Source organism: Zosterops lateralis, assembly GCF_965231275.1.
Source record: "Zosterops lateralis genome assembly, chromosome: 5".
NCBI lineage: Eukaryota > Metazoa > Chordata > Aves > Passeriformes > Zosteropidae > Zosterops > Zosterops lateralis.
In genome coordinates this window covers 57,950,658-57,971,425 of record NC_139766.1, presented here as the reverse complement: position 1 = coordinate 57,971,425, position 20,768 = coordinate 57,950,658, and the positions used below count along the sequence as shown (strand labels likewise).

General features: G+C 41.7%; 1 protein-coding gene across 3 annotated transcripts in view; it reads right to left on the bottom strand.

Annotated features, from left to right (window-relative positions):
- Window positions 1-20,248, bottom strand: part of GAB1 (GRB2 associated binding protein 1) — a 100,908-nt gene extending 80,660 nt beyond the window's left edge. For all 3 annotated transcript variants that reach the window (XM_083861666.1, XM_083861668.1, XM_083861667.1), the window contains exon 1: window positions 20,117-20,248. In XM_083861666.1, coding sequence (XP_083717792.1) covers window positions 20,117-20,188 — 72 coding nt within the window. In that variant the 5' untranslated portion in view covers window positions 20,189-20,248. The remainder of the gene's footprint in view (window positions 1-20,116) is intronic.
- Window positions 20,249-20,768: the final 520 nt, after the last annotated feature.

Below are 20,768 nucleotides of genomic sequence, written 5' to 3'. Positions count from 1 at the left end.
GTACCCACACACTGGACTGACTTCACTATAATCTGAAGACAGCAGTTTCTTACATGGCACACAGAATAACTGGACTGAAAATTCAAATAATGGAAAAAAAAAAAAAACCAACAAACCAATAAACCCACCACCAAAAAACCAAACTACTGAGAAGTTTCAAATGAGGGAACATCTTCCCTTCTAGCTACTATTTCTAGATAAAAATCACTATGGGTCATGGCCTCTCCTGTTATAAAACCATCATTTTTCACAAACCTTCTTCCTGTAACACAGATTATGGAGGTCAGATAACTGCTCAGAAATATTGAGACACAAGCCACATGGTAAAGTGTACATAAATATATGCTCGTTATCTCCACTTTAAGTTACCCTAAGAAACTCTGGACAATCCATCCCAAGCAAACAAGCACATTAGGAAGGCTATCAAAATAGGAAAAGTCAGGAAAATCAAAGATTATGAAGCTACATTTATTCCAACCTTTTGGGAAGGTGGGAAGAGCAGAAGAAAAAAAAAATCTGGAAATGTATTGTTTCAGTGGAGCTGTATTTTTAGTTTTCTGATTAAATTTTATTATTGCTTTCATGTTAAAATTAAAATATTTCATTTTTACTGTGACAGAAATACTAATTAAATATTTCTATTTTATCAAAACATTTTTCTACAAAGGTCAATAAATCAATGGATTATAATTAAATACTTTAATTTATCTAGATAACAATTCTGAATAACTCTCTTGAGGGAAACGTCAACTCTTATGAGAAACTTCAGATTCTTAGAGACAAACAAATATTACATGCTAATGTTCAAAAGGGACAACAAAAAGCAATTCTAGGCATCAAAGCCCCAGATTTATACAACAGACCTGATTCTATAGCTGAAGCAGTTCTCATGAACAAAACTGGCAAGAAATATATTAACTGCAGAACTTGGTTCACAACCAGACTAATTTCACGGTTTTCTGTTCAGCCCAATAGTGATCAACTTACAGTAGCTCTGATTAACTGGCTCACCTGAAAAATTCTTTCCTAGATTTTGCTTCGTATTAACTCCTGAAGCTTAGTCCAAGAGGAAAAGAAAATTTTCCTTAGCATTGGAAGCATTATGCACAATGACTACTACATTCTTATTACACTAGACCTTTTCAGTGAAAGAAGCTGTTCATAGCAGCTATATTATATGAAATACCAAAAATATTCTTGTGATGGACTCCAAAAGGTCACCAGAAGACCAATAAGGCAGTGAGCTTAGGAAAGGGGTTTAGAAAAAAGAACAGTAAGTCACCTCACTTGTTACAAACTGTCCATCAACGCATTTTCACTACATTTCAGAACAATCCAGAAGACCACCAATAAGAAAATCTGCAACTCTCATTTGCCTGTGTCAGGAACCCAGGTCCCTTGATTTATTTTTTTAATACAAAAGGCTGGTATTATGACATTTTTAAGTGTGCCTGATTTCCCACAATCTGCAAAAAATTGGTATCATCATTCTGAGGTGTGTCTGAAAAGCAGAGATTTCATGTGCCATTAGTGTGTCATAGCATAGGGGCATATTTTGTTAATGCTATGTAAGATATTACAGTGCATTCACGTAGCTCTGCAGACTTTACCACACTCACCTAACAAGACAGGCGAGTTTGGCTTATACAATACGTAAACAAGCCTTAGAGCAAACATGCAGTAGAACAAGTTGAAACATTGGTTACATTAGTTAAACCTCATTACACCTGAGTAGCCTCTTCATTTCCAGTTATTCCCATTAAGAACACTGCAGGTTCGCAAGATCAGAAAATAACAAGTCATCACCTTCTCCACCCCCCTCCCCAACTCCCCTTCCAGGAATACTTTGCACAGATTGATGCAGCAGAACAATTGGAAAGTGCACAAACAGGTCTGGACCACGTCCAATTTGCTTTCCCATCGATATGCAGACAGCTTTATCTTTTTGCCCCAATCAGGGGCAAAACTCAAAACATGCAGCCTGGTCAGTTTTAGCTCAACCAGCAGCAGCCCTCAGTGCCCTGACCTGTGTCACTGCATGCAGGATCCTGGTGAGGGGGCTCATGCAAGTATTTCCTCTTGGACAACACCAGTCTAGGATTACATCATCAAATGATGGAATATTCTGAGTTGGAAAGGGTGGCACATAGGATACAGGGCTTATCTCCTTTGCACAGTAATTAATTCTGCTTTGTCACACATAATTCTTACAGAATTTCTCAAAAACTTGTGAAAATAGAAAGCAGCAGTCCCAGTGGCCATGTCACCGCTCTAAATTTATCTTCCAGCTCCAAATCACTTCAGACTTGCCTGACACAGTTTGGGAGAAAAGTATCTGATAGAGGCACAGTCCAGGGAAGACATGAATGATGCTGTCAAAGCACCTGAGGACTCCAAGGCATTCTACCCCATTCAGATGAGGGAATGCATGTTACAAATTCCATTGCCTTCAAGTTTTGTTATATTAAAAATAAAATTTGAAAAAACCTAATTATTTTATTTTATTATTAGAGAAGTGAGATCATCACGTAAAAGAAAATTTGGCTTTATAATTAAAATTCCATTCGTTCAGGGGTCAGCTTTCATATTTGTGTTTGCTTTTGTATCTCAGTGGAATTCGAACCATGCACTCTATTTGGGGCTTTACTGAAGGATGACCACAAAGAAATTTTGCAGCTGATACAGGGGACAGCAGCTTATCTTGGCAGCGCTCCCAAAAGAGCAGAGAAAACTCCCGTGCTCCCCAGTCTCTATTCTGTCAATTGTTCCTATGCACAAATTCAACCCCTTTTGGCCTTCATGGAATTCCATATGGGCAAAGTCCAAACTACAAAGGAATCTCTTAATCTGCCCAGATTAGACTAAAAAAGAGCAATTACATGTAAAGCCTCTACATGCTTTCCAAACAGAGAAAGAGACGTTTTCCACCATGAAGTCTACTGAAAAATTTGTATGTAGTGTTCCTTTCCTTGGTATAGACACATGAGCATTTCACCAAAATACACAAAAGAACAGAATAACCTCACACAAATCCTTTGTACACATAATAGAAAAAACCAATCTTGATTGAGAACAGAATGAAAAAACACCCTCTAGTTCTAATAGTTCAGAAAATATTTTATCACTTAATCCCAAACTTAGTGCAGAGTTTACAACCAGAGATAAATCTGCTAGAGCAGGCAGGAAAAGTAATAATATATAAGTCTCTATAGAGATACAGTGCAGTTATGAATGGCTTTAAATACAACCTTCAAGGAAACTGCATTTTATGAATCTATGAAGAAAAAAATAGTTGTGACATTTAGAGAGATACAGGCCAGTCCTCTATATCTTAATCAATGATATTTTAATATCTTTATCAATGATCTGGATGAGGGGCTCAAGTGCACCCTCAGTAAGTTCATAATGACACCAAACTGGTTGGGAACCTTGATCTGCTGCAGGGGTTTGCAGAGGGATGTGGACTGGCTGGATCAATGGGACAAGGCCAATTGTGTGAAGTTCCAAGTGCTGGGTCCTGCTCTTGGGCTGCAACAACCCCAGGCAGCAACACAGGCTGGGGCAGAGCGGCTGGAAACTGCCCAGAGGAAAAGGACCTGGGGGTGCTGGTCAACAGCAGCTAAACATGAGCCAGCTGTGCCCAGGTGGCCCAGAAGGCCAGTGACATCCTGGCCTGGAGCAGCAATGGTGTGGGGTCGGCACGAGCAGGGCAGGGATTGTCCCCCTGCACTCAGCACTGCTGAGGACACACCTCGAGTGCTGTGTCCAGTTCAGGGCCCCTGACTACAAGAAAGGCTTTGAGGGGCTGCAGCGTGTCCAGAGAAGGGCAATGGAGCTGGGAAGGGTCCAGAGTACAAGTCCTGTGAGGAGCAGCTGAAGAGGTGGTGCTCTGTAGCCTGGAGACAAGGAGGCTCAGGGAGGACTTTATCACCCTCTACAACACTCTGAACTGCGGTTGTAGTGAGCTGAGGTTGGTCTCTTCTACAAATTAACAAGAAATAGCAGAACAGGAAATGGTCTCAAGTAGTGCCAGGAGAGGTTTAGATTGGATATGAGAAAAAATTCCTTTATGGAAAGAGTGGTCAAGCACTGGAAAAGACTGCCCAGGGAAGAGACAGAATCGCCATTTCTGGAAGAGTTCAATAACCATACAGATGTGATCCTTAGGGACATGGTTTAGTGGTGGACACAGCAGTATTTATTTAATAGCTGAACTCAATGATCTTAGAGGTGTTTTTCCACCTTAATGATTCCAGGAATATGATTAGCAAGCCTGACACACACACACACACACAAAAAAAAAAAAATTATATATATATAAAAACAAAATAAACAAAATGACACCGGGTATAGTTGGCTCTGTCTGGAAAACACCTACATGCCCAGCCAATGGTGAATGTGAGCAAGGCCATCGACAAGTTCCTGGAATGGGCAAATCTAGTGGTGAAGAGACTTAAATGTCAGGAAAATGTTGGGCACATGTTAAAGGAACAGAGATGTCAGCTGCACAGACAACTTCCAAGAAAACAGAAAATACACTTAAGTTGGTAGCAAAAGATGAGTGGTAGTAGTATACAAGAAGACAAGTCTGAGAAAAGGCAGCATTTAGGAGCAGAGAGATTGAGTGTGTGCCACTGATGCAAAGTTTACATAAAATGGGCATCAGGAGCCATCCACAACCAGATCAATAGCAAGGCAGAGCAAAGATGAACAGATACAAGCTGAAACAGAAGCTGCAGATCTTCAAGGGAAAGTGAGAACAAAAGGAAAAGAAAAAGAAGAAAATAAAAGACTACCTTTTAGGAAAGACATGAATTTATTTCCAAGAGTAGCAGGGCATTATGTCACAAGGCTAAATACAAGAGCTCAAGCAAGGAGTTTTTGATTGCTTCCGAAGTGAATAAAGGTGAAAAGGAGAAAAAAAAAAAAAAAAAAAAGAATGAATGAGCATCAGCTTGGAAAAGGTCACCTGTAAGCCTCTGCAGGCATCTGCAAAAGTCATGAGGAAAGACTGAGCCAGGTTCAAGCCAAGGCTTCACCCTCTGGGAAGGCTCTTGGCTTCAAATTCTGCTCCAGCCAACCCCTCATAGACAAACTTTTGGGCACATTGCAAGACTTACTTATCTACCCATGTCTACTTACTTACTTACTTACTTATCTACCCATGTCTACCTGACATAGGAATGGAGATTCTCTGAAGATTTTCCTATTTCTTACAAGGAAGGCAGAGATATATATTTTGTTGGCACATCACTAATTTCTAAGCTGTTTGAACTGGTTTAATTACTGGTGTGTATATATATATATACATATACATACATACATATATATATACACACCAAGAGGTTCTGGTAATCACTGAAAAACATAAACTGTGCTTTATTACATTTAGAATATAATCTTATTTGGACATCAAGGTAGGTTTTATCACACTCAATTGAATTTCAGCTTATTCTTTCAAATACTTTCATTACTAATACTTAATTTTTAACCAAGACCCATAACAAACTTGGAGAACTCTTTCATTATTTTTTTTAAAGTTACAGTAGCACATGACTAACAGAGCTACAGTTTAAGCAATATGTCTTTGTTATCACATACAATAATTATCCCAAACAAACTTTCTGAATTATGCCGCTGAAATCTTAAAGATTTGCTGGGTTCTGTCTAATCTTCATGATACATTCTTGGGTAATTTCACCCTTGTGAAATTGTCCTCGTAAATCAAAAGCTCAGTCCCACAATCCCATCTGCATCTGGGGACCTTTTTCCACAGGTGAATAAGAATGTTTGAATGCTACCAGAGAAAAACTGCAGTTCAGAAGAGTTACATTTAATAGCCTCAATGAACTCTCCTCCAATCAGTCTCTTTTTAGCTGCGTAGCCTGAAGTTTAGGGATCTGTTATAAAAAAAATAATTCATCAGTGTTGGATGCTGCACTTCTTCATGAAAAGCCAAGATTAACACATTGAGTCAACAAGTTCTATTTTGAAATAGTTTAATTCACTAAGGAGATGACTGCTTTCCCCAAATGATGCAGACTTGTCTGCTGTTGTCTTGGCCAATTCAGAGGCTTGTTATTCACTACTTGGTTGATTTCAAAATCAGACTACCCCTTCAGAAAGTTGCAGAGACTATGACATCACATTTATGATAATTTATTGCACAATTACAGTGGCTACATCCCTGGATTTTATTTCGTGGGAAAGCATGTTTCTACTATAGACTCAACTCATTTTCTTGGCTTACAGCTGTCCACAGTCACACGTTTTGATATAAAACTTAGCATGATTTTTTTCATAATACTATAGAAGTGTTTAATAGCAACTTAAGGCTGCATAGTTCAATTGCCTAGAGAAATATTTGCTCTTTACAATGAGACTTACTGAAATTTCACAAACAACTCAGAAGCGCTGCTTAATAAGTTGCTAAAAATCATACAGGACTTCATCAGATTTCACTTTAATACTACTCATGTCTCCTTAAAGAAATAAAAAGCCCAACATCCTCTGAGAAGGCAAGATTGTCATCACCTCAGATAAATGACAATAATGCAATCACTGAAATTCAATGCAAGAGTATAATTTAATAACCTCAAATTCCAATGGAAAGATCTGCACACCACTGTGATGTTGGATTGACTAGAACTGATAAAATAGTACTGTGGAACATCACAAGACAAAGTAATTTGCAAGTGACTGCAAAATTGGCTTTCATTGTAGATTGGTCAGTGTTATCTTCATTCTAACCCAAGCACTTTATATTACAAGCTTAAAAGACAATAGTAGACAGGCCCTATAATACCATAATTACAGGACCCAGCCCTTACATTTTTGTTTCTGATTCAGCAAAACTTTCACATGGCGTAGAAATGACAGATAAGTATTTTCTACATTATTTAACATGGCATTTATTTGAATATGTGCTATTAAGTTTCAAGAATCCCAAAATGCATGTAGCAAACAGATTAAAATATTTTCATGTAATTGTTTCCACATGGTACAGTATTATTATGAAAGAGGTTGCCATGATTGTAGACTGGAATATATGATTAAGAGGATGCTGTCTTCTATCACAGTACTTTCTTTCCAATTCCCTAGTATGTACAATGGCACATTACCCGAATTGCACCCCCAAGCAAATCACTTACACACAGAAAACTCACTTTAATCCCAACCATAGGAAAAAGTAACTCTTCCTACTGTTGTGAAATAAAATGTAAATTCTTTCATTCCACGTAGGCAAACAGTGCAAGTAGGCAATGATGGCAAAAAGGGTATCCAACCCAACCACAACTAAAACAAGCTCTCAGGTCCAAAGTCTCTCAAACTTACCTTTCTGAGGAACTTCATCTGTTCATTTACTGACTGGATGAGAAAACATGGCACAAGGGAAAGCCCCATGTCCCTGTGCATATGCAGCCTCAGCCAGAACAAACTGGAACATCAGGCATTCCTATGGCATATAATAGCAGGGTTCCTTTGCTTCATCTGTATTTTCTGAAAGTGGTACTCAACTAGGCTAGAGTAACATTCTGTTGCTTTGTCTTATTGGCACAACCCGCAAAATGGTTTTAGTCGGATTTTTAGATCATCTGCATAGAGAATATGCTTCCCATGCTATACAAAACACTGTCAGAAAAGTCAGGGTAAATTGTAACTTAAGAAAAAGGCAATTTCTTTATCTTTTACAAAAATTAAGTCAGCAAATATTCAGGGTGTTCTTACCTCATCTAACCTATCCTAAACATATTTAACTTGGTCTCACCTTCTTGCACCTTAGTACCAGAGAACCAGAGAGGGAAGTAAGGAGGCACAGATGGGTAGGAAAGTACAAGTGTAAAGCTACCAAAACAAAGACTGAAGGATGACCACAAAGAAATTTTGTCTCTGCTGTCTCCATTTACCAAGTGAAGTCCATTTAACAGTTCCACATGCTGTGCAGGAGCTGTAGTGTTCAACACATCGTGAGGCTGGTCTATGATGAAATTCAAGATGAATTTCCTTCATAAAGGACAGTAACCAGTAAAGAGAGTGAAAACGCAACAGGAGAGGTGGAGAGCCTCTATGGGTGTTAGCTGTGTGTTCTCTGCATCCTTCTGGAGTCACAGTCAATTCAAAAATAAAATAAAGGATTTTCAAAGCTAAGAAAGAGAAGTAATAACATGAAAAGTGAGGATGACACACTCCTATTTTGCAGCTTTTACCAATGTGATCTAAGACATGCAGCAGGCTGATGGAGGCTAACACACGCTCCAAAGAATCCTGTGTTATCTTCTCGCCTTGCAGTGAAAGAATCCAAAAAATGAGCAAAGCCTGAGCATTAGACTAGACAGTGTTTCCCCTAAGTGACTGCTCAGATGACCCACACTGTGTACCTCAGCACTGTACCTACATGCAAAGGTGTGAGAGAGCCAAGGGGCACCAACAGCAGCAGCTGTCTTGAGGCAATCTACTTGCTACTGTTATTAAGTGCAGAAGCTCATAGCCCACTGTTTATGCTCTGCTTTTATCATCTGCTACCATTCACCTGCTTGGGCTGAGCAGCCCAGCAGCTCCACCAGTTTGAAAGATTGGAAAGACAAGGAAATCAGCTGGCCACAGAAGCATGCTTACCCATGTAAGCAGCTCACCCAACCTGTACTCAAGTGAATTAGCTTCCCAAGCACACTGCCAGAGGGACCCCCTCCACCTTCATAAACACAATCTCAATGTTTGGAAAGGTGCCAGGAGTAAAATGTTTGTTTACTGCAGGCAGGAAGAGCTACCTATGATTCAGACATTAGGAAGTGACAGGAAGGACTAAATTATGCAATTTAAAAGTAGGAAAATAAACACAAAGTAGTTGCAATGAGAGGAAGAAGGGAGGAGGAAAAGATGAAGAGACACAAGTTTTGTATCTTCAGTCCCACTTGTGCAGGGCTGAAGCCATCATTGCAGGAGGAGGCCCCCATAGGATTCCTTCACCTTTTAACCCTCATTCTAGAGGCCCTGGCCAGGGACTTTCCTCCTCAGCACTGAGTAAGAAACATCTGTCCAGCTCAGTCTCCCAGTTGGAAAGGACAGATCACAGCCTTCCTTTGTTCCTTACCTTATTTAAGCAGACTGAGATTTCAGGAGAGCATTCCATTTGCCCTCCCTTTAAACAACAACTACCTGAAGCAAAGGATCGAAGAGCTCATTCTTCAGCCAGCTAAGGGAGGTGGGAACACTCTCCAGCTCTATCCAATGCTGGTTGCAGAGACTGAAAGGAAAACCTTTTCCCGTAAGCAGGAGAAGCACCCCGATGGGAATAGCACTGCCTTCCCAGCAGTTGCTGGAAGCAATCTCAGCAGTGCTGCTCATGGCTTTGCACCTCCCATCCACAGTTTGTTAGATCCCAGCAGAAGTTTAAAGTTTCTAAAATTGCAGTAATAATCTGCATTATTAACATGCTCATTCCAAGGCTAAAACAGCAAACAGGCAGATTTGTATCACAGTGAGTTATGGCTGTACTGTTAAGAAAACCCCACCAAAGAACACTCTCAAATTTATATAATGATAGTGGTGCCTCCATTATATTATCAGTAAAGATCTTCCTGTCATTCTCTTCATAAATCAGACAATAAATTCCTGTTCTTTTTTTTATTATTATTTTTTTTTCTTGGAGCTGCAGAGATTCACAGACTGACACAGCCATCAGATCAAGGAAAAATTCAAAGGACTGTGAGTTAACTTAGCACTGAAGTACAGACCATAGCAAAAAGCCCTCTGTAGTTACTTGTCCTAGGACAAAATTACCCTGGGATGAAACCAGGGTTAAGTTTCCCAATTTACACTAATGAGTCACTCGTATGCCACTCTTCAGTTTAGATCTTCCCCCTGCCCCTTTTCTCCCTTCCCCACTCCAAAACTCCAGAAAAGAAAAACCAGGTTTTATTTTAGTAATGACTGACTCCTGAGTGAATACAAGTGTGTACTCTCTGCTGACAGACCTTTGGTAGTGAAGAGTCATTTTAGTGATTTCTCATAGTGCTGAGAAGCTTATGCAATTTAACTTCATTTGTGCACACAGACAACTGCATTAGATAGGTCATAACTAAGAGCGTGACATGACCTCAGCTTTGAGCTTTGAGGGCATTATTTCACACTGAGTAACAAGCCATTAGACTGCAAAACTTACTCACACAGCATGATGCAAATAATCTCAGCAATAACTGCATACAAACAGTGAGTGGAAATGCACCAGGACATGCACGATTCAAAAAGATATACTTATTGACATCCTTACTCTTGCACTCATTGAAATTATCTCCCTTAGCAACAGGGAAGGATTTTGTAAACAACAAGTTTATCTAATACCACCATGAGAACATCACCCAGTATAATATGTAACTGAAAGAAAAAACTTTTATTTAATGAAGAGCACCAAAAGAAATCATAGAATTATGTAGCAAGTAATAGATTTAAAAGGGATAAGTTTTCATCAGATTGTGGTTTAAATCTCAAATTAAGTTCATACAGATCACTTTCTAGGAAAGCAGGACTGCCAGATGGCATCACACTCACAGCCTACCTCTGACACTTCCTGCACATCAGCAGAACCAGGAAAAGACTGGATCACACAAGTGAACCAAAGGAACCAGTTACAACATGACATTTTAGAAGTTTCCTCTTATCAGAGCCCAGACCTCCAAGTGTTCATGTTTACAGATGGGGGATTCTCTCCAAGCCTCCCAAGAATCTCCTGCATTCCCAGTGTGGATACCACATGGCAGAGCATTCCACTGCCTCATTTGTCCTGGAAAACACCAGCCTCTTCTGTTTCAAACTACACTCCAAACACTCCCCTCTGTCCCTGCCCCCACTTTTTTTAAAATTAAACAATGCAAGAACAAATTGTCAATTCACATCAAGTTCATACATTACTCTGACATCCTCTTTCTTGGTTGTTTATTGATGAAACAAACACATACCAATCCTTAGAATAACCATTAGAAGCATCAAATAAATTATCCCCACCATCTCTTTCCTAATAAATTTCTTACTTTTCAGTGTTTGCTGCAAAGGGACACACTTGCTGTCAGTATTTTACCCTAGTTTTAAGGATCACAGATATGTATACACATTTTTTAAAATCATAACTGTTTGTTAAATTCTGTATATGGACTTAGGACTGGTTTCAAAAAGCATTCCTTATAAAGCCTTATAAAGCAGCAATTCTCTCTGCACCATCCCAAAACCAGGTGCAGCTTCTCCACTACATCTGATCCTGCTTAAGAATCTACATGGAAACACAAACGTCAGAAAACTGTAACAGAAACATGCATTAAGTGTGAATGTGAACATTTGTCTAACACATTACGTGACTCAGTGCACTTATTCTTCATACAAAGGGAAAATGACAAACTGACACATAATTTTCAGAACTGCTTTTTTTTTTTTTTTTTTAAGAAATGGATATCCTTCCAAATTGAAACTCAAAATCCATTTTTCATCTGATATCATTTGTGTATTTACCCTTTTAATAACCCTCTCAAAAGCAGTGTAATTCTTATGTGTGGATTGCACCAAAGGTCTATTTGAAGGCAGGGGTAATACCAACTGTATTTGAAGAGCTTCCTGTATTCTTATTCCATACCCCAAATCTAATCCAGTGAACTCCTACTGTCAGCAATAAACACCTACGGAAGGTTTATTTTGCTTTTAAATCCCAAACCCCAGACAACACAGAAAAACAAACCAAAGTCTAATTTTGTGTTGTTTTTCTTTTTTCCCCCTTTTCCTCTGAGGCAGAAATACTGAAGAGCCTGGTGGTGGCTGTAGCCCCAGAGAGAGGAGCCTGCTGGCCTGCTCCACTGAAACCCATGGCATTCCTGCTGGGGTGGAGACAGGCTTACCCGGGAGGAAGGAGGGAGCACATCTGCCATCACCCTGCCCCAAGGCTGGCTGTGCTGGGAAGTGGGTGGGGAGGCAGATTTACTTTGTGACAGCCACTATCTTCACTGCCATGAAGGGTTTATCTGGTGTTGTTTTCACTTCTAAAGCAGCAGAACAACCAGAGAGCTGGCTGGAAAACTCGTGTGGGGAAAAGGCAAAGGGATAAGTTTGCTCTTCTCCTGCTGGGCAGGGTTACCCCAATGCCTGGCCACCATCCCCAGCCACCAGGTACAGCCACTGGCTGCACAATCCATCAAGCTTTCTCATCCAAGCTAGCCAGACTGTGGTACAAGGCAAAAATTACCTTTTTTAAAAAAACACAGAGAGGGAAAAGCTTTTTTCTGGCTTCCTAGAAATTCTCAGGCAAAAGAACAAGCACAGCTCCTGAAAAAGGGTAGTTGTTCTTAAATCAGTCTGCCAAGAAATTGCTGTACAAAATAAAAAGGAGCAAAAGCTTTTCATTTAATTCACTTCTTGATGTGGGGCCTGAACTCGGCTGTCTGGAGAGGCTGGATCTTGGCACAGCTTCCTAGCTGAAGTATCACCTCTTTCTCCAGGTATGTTTTTAAACGGAATTATTTGTATTATGCACAGATATTACATATAATAATACACAAGCCATATGGACATAGCTCCTGACCTTTTTAATTACACGTTGCTGTGCCACCAGTTCCAAGAGAGACAACTCCAAATATCCCATTTACCATTTACCCCAAATAACTGCCATTTACCAAGAAAAATAAAGGAAGAAAAATGTGTCACCATAACCTCAGGGAGTTTAATCATAAAGTCATAATTTTGGGGCATAAAAAGCAATTAGATATATTCCTTCTCCTCAGTCAAAAAACAAAAACACACCAAGAAAAAGATGGTTAAAGAGTTCAACAGCTAATTCAGTCTCTTTCATCTCCCAGAAAGTTACCTTGTAAACATTTCCCCACTGGATACAGCTAAGGAGACAGTCAGATACTACGTAACATAAGAGTGCTTTTTACAGCTAAAAGCACTGTGGCATGTTTCAAAGAGCTTCAAAAGTTCATCATGAGAAACAAAACCTTTGTCAACAGCTGGAAGCAAACACAAGTACAAAAAACATACTACGTAACCTTTTATTGGAAGCCAGGGGTGCTTTACTTAAAAAAAAAAAAAAAAAGTTTCACAAATACAACTAGCATATTGCACTAAACAATACTTACAAAGCTAACATTATTTGTGCAACTATGAACGCTTTTCCTAAAGCAAACAAGCCAGACAATTCATAAAAGAGTCAATGTAAAAGCCTAATCAAGAACTGATAAAGAGGGAATTGAAAATAAGCAGTATTTTATTGCAGTTGGGAGATGGCAGAATCCTCCCTTCGTCCTTCCAAAAAAACAAAAAAGAAAGGAAAAAAGAAAGAAATACACAGTACTAGAGCTAATTGTTTGTACATATAAGAAGCTGAATTTACATTACAGTCCCTAAAACAGCAGCAAATTATACTGTACTACAATATTCACCTGTACACAAAACTTACCTGCCTTGACAAGATTATCCCTTTCTGTGTGATCTTTCGGCCTGCCTTGCTCAAGTAACTTGCAAGACATAAGGTTTGGCCCTCCTAACGAAATACTGCAATGAAATTGCAACAGTTGAACTTGCTTCTATTGGCAATAAAATGATTACTCACTGAAGCACAGAAAACATTAAGGTAATTTTGAAAAGTTCTCAAGAAGTCTGTCACTGCAACACTGCAAAATTAGGATTGAAAAAATAAGGAGGTGAATCCTAGATCTACGTCAAAGCAAAACATGCACGTCATCAGTTGTACTCCTCTTCTTGATTTAGGAAAATATTTCACCCAATATAGTCCAGTGGCATCTACTTTCAGACTAGGAAAAGGTGAGAGAAGGACTAAAGAAGTCTAAGATACCAAAACCAGAGTCATCTACATTCCACAAGTTTATCCTCTTCCTTAAATTTCCTACATTTTGAATCACTGATGTTTCTTTCATGTTTTTGCCAACACTTCTATCAAAGCCATCAGTAAAATTTAATGGGGAGTAAATGTTTTCTAAGTGTCTGTAGAAGAGAGCATTTGATTCTAATAATGTGATCCCAAAAGTTTTGTCAAAAAAAGACAAAAAAACATGCCTCATTAGTGACCAAACCATCATTCCAAGATTTTTAAAACTTAAAGAGGGAGAGAAAAGGACACTAGAAAGAGTTCTGTTTGTCTCTTTCTTCTCTCTCTAAATAAGGGACTGCTGAATACCAAGAATTACCTCTCAACTGCTCAAGAGTTACCTGCTCCACCAAAGGTTTCCAGAATTGATGCTCATTTTGACAGCCAAGGTCTATTATTTTTTAAGCTAAACTGTCCAATAAAACATTCTTTTCTCAATTTATCCACTTGATATTTTGCACAGCTGCTTTGGGCTGATGATTGACTAAAAGCCATGCAAAACAAGCTCATCCCTGTATAACTGGAAACTAAAATCATGGTATTTCATTATTTCCTCTGCTTAGTACATATGTTACTTCTACTTAATTTCAATGTTGCAAGACTCTGTGCTTACATGGAGGTGTGGCCACTATGCAGCACCAAGAAAGTGGCAGACACTGATTAGTTTTCCCACTTCCTCTCTCTTCTCCCTGTTAGTTTCTCATTGAACTGTAATCCTCTGTGATTAGCTGCACCAAATCTCATTAACAGACTTATCAAAACACAGAAACAATAGTGAAAAGGCATCCATAAGTTGCTATATATCCAACTGAGAACCATCTTCAATATCACAAAAAGTCAGATTTTGCTTCTTCTTTCATTTCTCAGCTACTGTGTTCTCAAAATAAAAGTTATTATTTCACAGCTGTTAGGAAAATTTTTCCCACCACTTAACATATTTAGAACATCTGGCTTATTTCATTTGTCCAATAGGTCACCTGCACTTCAAGAGGAACAGGAATTTTCTCTTAATTAACAGGTCTCCAATTTTCTTATCTACACCACGGAACAAAGGCATTCAAGTGGTTCAGGTACCATCTGACCCCCAAGCTCAGAGACGCTGAAATTAATAGTATGGTAAACTACATAAAAAATAAAATATCTAGTGGAAGATAATCTTACTATGCACACATTAGACTTCTTAATTTGTTTTCTATGGTGATGCCTGCTCTTGTCCTCTGCAACCATCCCCTGGGAGTTAATTCAGAGCATGCACCACAGGTCAGGCACTAAGACTGCTGCAGCTTTGGCAGCAAAGTAACACCAGCTGCTGATGTCCTGCCAAAGATGACAAATACTTGAATGATGAATTCCATGTTCTTCAAGTGAGTCTTGCACCCCAACAGCAAGCTCAGGATGTAGCTACAGTCCTAAAGTCATACTCAAGATTGTATCAGCATTTTTAGTTGGCACACAAAACAACGCAGCTTCCTCCTATAATCAACAAAAACACTGTGTTTAGTCCTGTTTTAGCTTCATGGTTTAGGGTTTACTAACTGATGTCTGAAAGGATCAAAAGTCAAACTGCTGTTTTCTGACCAAAACACAGCAGAAGGGGAGGGTCAAAATTTCTTCCAGAAGGAAGGTTTCCTGCCTGAACACCAATCCCTGCAATGTCTTCAGTAACTTCTTGAGTAGCAGAAGCACAACCAAGTTCAGAATACAAAAGATGTCACATAATGCTATTTGATTATCCTCATCTGTCTTGAGTTAACTGAACTTGACCCAGTTCCATGGGGACAGCACTGAATGATGTCAGACAAGCTCACCTTGGTTTGGCTTTTTTTTTCTGTAAACCAATCAACTTTTTAAATTTGCTCACTATGCTGATGAAAGGTCACAAAAAAAAAAATGCTTAACACAAACAGGTGTCTTCTAGAAAAGGGGCCTTGGTCAGGCACTGCAGCTTTTACAAATTACAACTATTCTGCTGAATATAACATTTCTTAACACCATTACATATCTTAGCACGTTTAAGTATTACTCAAGACAGAAGATGCACCTATGTGATTAATGCCAAAGAGCAACTGCCAAACAAAACCACAGCGAAATACTCCCCTTCTGTACCTGTGCTGTCTGAGCCTCTAGTTTAAACATCAATAACTAGCTTAATAATCTGGAACCTTTTTAGTCACTGTCTACAACTGAAAAGTTTGGAAAGTAAGGGGATGCTGTCTGTAGCCTTGTCTAAATCCTAACTGTGCCCACTATATCCTAGGGAGATCAAGTCAATTTCTTGTTTTTTAAACTCCTTGCTTTTAAATAACTAAATGAACTATCAATAGGAATAGTGAAATAACAACAGGATTTTTAGTCATACTTACATCAAAATTAAGGTTTCTTAATTTAGTTACAAAAATCATCTTATGAACTGTAAGAAGAATTGGGGAAGTCTATTAGATATAGAAAAATCTGAACCAATTTATTCCAAAAAGTGTTTAGTCTACACAGAGTCTTTTTGACAGTGTTCTACCTTTTATCCAACAACATGTATTTCTAAGTAGGAGATATTAGAATCACAGAACAATTAGAGTTGGAAGGGATCTCTGGAGTTCATCCAGTCCAACCCTCCTGCCAAGGCAGGGTCACCTGGAGGAGGTGACACAGGAACACGTCCACTTGGATTTGGAATGTCATCAGAGAAGGAGACTCCACAACCTCCATGGGCAGCCTGTTCCAGGGCTCTGCCACCCTCAGTGTAAAGAAGTTCTTCCTCATGTTAAGGTGAAACTTCTCGTGTTTTTAATTTATGGCCATTGCTCCTCATCTTGTCACTGAACACCAATGAAAAGAGTCTGGCATCAACCTCTTGGCACCAGACTTTGGGATATTTATGTGCACTGATGAGATTCCCTCAGAATGCTGGGATACTATATCAGTAGATTTTCTACAAACTGGTTCCATAAACCAACCATCAATGCTAACATTCTCATTTAAAGCACATCCAGGTGTCCTACTGAGCCGTAGCCGACCTCAGACAAAAGCATAGTCATTCTAGGAGAGAATTTAAGACTTATTCCTATTCCCTCAAGCTTTTCTTCCTTGCTTTACCAAGGACAGCTGTGTTTAAATATCTGGTGGTTTCCAGCATAATGGCAGTAAAAATCCTCTGTGCTGCCACCACAAAGCATCAGCTATTTTAACTGGCACGTGCACAGCAGAACTGCAACACAGCAGAAAACCACGAAGCCAAGGTTTACTATCACATTTTAAAGGACAGATAGGGAGAAAGGGGCTTTCCCATTTTTTAAAAATAAGGGGACAGAAAAATCACAGCAAGTTAAAGTGAGCACATAAATGTTTGCAAAGCTGAAGGCAACAGAACAAGGGAAAAAAGAAAAACATACAAGAAGATGGCAGAAGCTGTGAAATTTAGCAGTCCTCCATCTCTCTGCACAAACAAGTTCCTTCATGTACTCGTGAAACCACGGCATCGGCTGTGGAGAGCTGTGCAGGATTTAGCCCCAGCTGCCTTTTCCTTCTCCTCTGCTAAATCCACATCTTGGACCCCCAACCAGTCCCAAAAGTTACTTGTACTTTCCTCAGAGATCTGCTGCTGGAAATGACCAGTCTATTCCCTCAAACAAACTGTTCTGAGCACCAGCTCCAGGGAACTGACAGCAGGTGCCAATGGCTGTCAGAACATTAATTCCATACCAAAAACACATGAACAAGGCACGAGAACAGAACTCCTGGGATGGGAAACAGACATTCATGGCATTAAGGCCACAGAAAGGAAATCTGACCATTCCACCTGCAGGACAGGGTTGGCTGGAGTGTTTTTACTTTTTTTAGCCTCAAAATGAGTATAAGCCAGCTTTAATACCACATCCAACTGTTTCAAACTAAAAATTGAAGTCCCTGTGAAACATATGTCTGCGTACTAGCTTCAAAGTGCTCCTTTTCACCCTTCCTAAGAACTAAACCATATTTGACTGCAATTTCAGACTTTTTATCTCCAATCCCAGATGGTAACCTGGGTTTGCCCCAACACTTGCATGCAAAACCTAATAGAGCACGAAGTTACGATTTTCCATATATACACATGAAAAGTATGCCTTGCAGAAAAGCAGTTTCCTATCGAAATCACTTTCCCATCTTTTCATCTGGTGCAGCCCCTGGAAATACCACCACCATAAAACACGGCTTTGGAAAAGGCAGCTCTCTGCTGTGCCTTCACTTAAGTGTAGAATTACAGGGAGCACAAGCCAACTCTCCAGCCAGTGCACTCAGCTAAAGTTCATCGTCTTAAGTACGTCAACTTTTTGTTTGCTCGAAGACGGCGACCGTAATGTCAAGGTCACTTTTAGGTCTTTGAAGGGAGCGTCAGCCTTCAGCCTGCAACAGATCAGGCACTACAGCCAAACAGGAGGAGTTTCACTTCAAGCCCTTCTCTAAGTGGTACCTTTCTTTTGCACAAGCAGGAAAGAGTCAAAAATAAAGTGCAAGATTTAAACCCATGACCTTATGGCCTACAATGCATGGTGATGCAATGTTAGTGACCAAATCACACTAACATAAGCTTGCCATATTATCACCCTGATACTCTGCCTACTCAAAAAAGCAGATGCCCCTTTCAAGTGAAAATTAAGGAATTACATTAATTAGGTAATTTTAGGACAGGGAACCACTTGACCAGTCAGGGTTTTCCCCTCAAAGGTTCTGGTGTAATTCCAGTACGGAAGTGGAGCTATAAATACATTGAAGGGGCAGCTACATGGAAAAAAGTTGGCATATTCAGAGACTGATTTATGAGATTGATTTAGGAGGGCAAACTCTGTCCATTTACAGCAACCTTCATGGGATTGAGAATGTAAAATTTATTAAAAGTTTTTAAAAACATGAATACTGCTCTTAATTGCTACACATTGGTAAAGAGGCATCCTGTGAATACACACACACAGACACGGAGAATTGGCCAAAAATACAGTCCATGTCCAAACCAGCAGGGAAGCAGAACCCTGCTACGACCCATCACGACGTTCTCTTTCCTTTGCACAAACAGGATTTTTGACACTGGGAACCAGAGAATGGGCTATCCCAAATATTGAGGTTTTTAATTAAAAATAGAGTCTCATTTTACAGATTTCCTGGCATTTTAAAAAAACTGCCCTGAACAGTTCTTCAAGAAGAGGCTGCTAATCGCTAACAAGACAAAAATAACATGGTCACGTTAAGATCTGTAGTCACAGATTCTCAAATAAATCTGACGCTTAGCTGCAGAAAAAAAGAAAAAGAAAAAAAATAGAAAAAAAAAAAGAAAAAAAAAGAAAAACACTGGGGGGAAAAAAAAGGAAGAAAGAAAGGAGGGGAAAAAAAAAATAAAGGCCCAACATTTTGTCCCAATTACACAGATGCCGCGAAAGAAGCCGGGTGCCAGTGGGCAAGGGCTCAGGCAGCAGCGATGACTCCTGGCATCACCCATCCCTCGTACGTGACCTGACAGCCTCCCCGGCGGCCCCGCAGCTCCGCTGTGCCCTGTCCCGGAATCTGCCCGCTCAGCAAAGGCGCTCCATTTTCCTGCAGCCAGCGCGGCCACCGCCGAGCGACAGCGGCAACAACTTGGGGAAGGCACGGGTGCCTCTCTCGCAACTCCCTCCTCTCTTTTCCCGGCGCGGAGAGCCAGGGCAGAGCTCCCCCCGGCCCGGCGGGAGCGCTCCAGGGGCATCCCCAGCTCCCGCCGCCTGCGGGCCCCCAGCCCGGGTGCGATCCCGCCGGGAACAGGGACATCCCCCGCCCTCTCCGGGATCGGGCACCGGCCCCGGGACGGCAACTGTTTACCTTTAAAAACACATATACACCGAGCCCGGACCCAGAGGGAAGAGGGGAAAACTCCGCCCCCTCCCTCTCCCGACTCCCTCGGAAAGGCGATAAAAACTGGGCTGAAACATCTGACCGCTCGGCGCCCCTTTCTTTACGAAGAAGAAAAAAAAAAAAACTAAAAAAAAAAAAAAAAAAATTAAAAAAAATGAAAGAAAGAAAGTAGGAATAAAAGGAGAATAAGGGCCGGGGGAGCGGCACGGGAGGCGCCGTGCAGAGGTCCCGGCTGGAGCGGGCCCGGCGGGAGGGAGGCGCGGGGAGGCCGGGCCGGGCCGGGCCGGGAGCGGGAGGCGAGCGCGGAGCTGCCCCGGGAGAGCAGCGGGGCAGGGAGAGAGGGAGGGAGTACAGGGGAGCGCGGCCCGCCAGCGGGAGAGGAGAGGAGAGAACACTCACGTAGCGTTTCAACTTCTTCTCCGGCGGGGACTTTCGGAGCCAGCCCGAGCAGACCACCTCCCCGCCGCTCATGGCTGCGCCGCTCCCGCCGGGGCTCCCTCCGCCGCTGCTCCTTCTCCTCCTGCTGCTCCTCCGGCCCCGGACACGGCGGCGGCGCCCGGGCCGGCCCGCCCCAGGGAGCCGCGATCGGCGGCACCGCGCCCGGCCCGGCCTCCCGGGGCTGCGGGGCGAGGGGCGGGACGGGCGCGGGGCGTGTGTGCCTGTGTCTGTCTCTGTGTCTGTCTCTCTGTCTGTCTGTCTGTCTGTCTGGCACAACAGCCTGCCGCAGCGGAGCGGAGCGGGGCGGCGAGCGGGGCTGGGGCGGGAGGGTCCCCCCTGCCGCCTCCTCCTCCTCCTCCTCCTCCTCCTGGCCGAGTCACACGGGCATGGGGAGAGACGACAGGGGCGGCCGCCGCCCCGCCGCAACTCGGGCGTCCCGGGCAGGCTCCGCTCCGGCCGCCGCCCCGCTCCGCTCCGGGACCTCCCGCCGGGCCGGGCCGAGGGCTCCGCTCCTCCCGCCGAGCCCAGCGCCGGCCGCCGCCGCTCCCGGGGCGCTCCTTCCCCTTCTCCCTCCTCCCCCCGCGCCGGGAGGAGGGATCGGCACCGCTCTGCC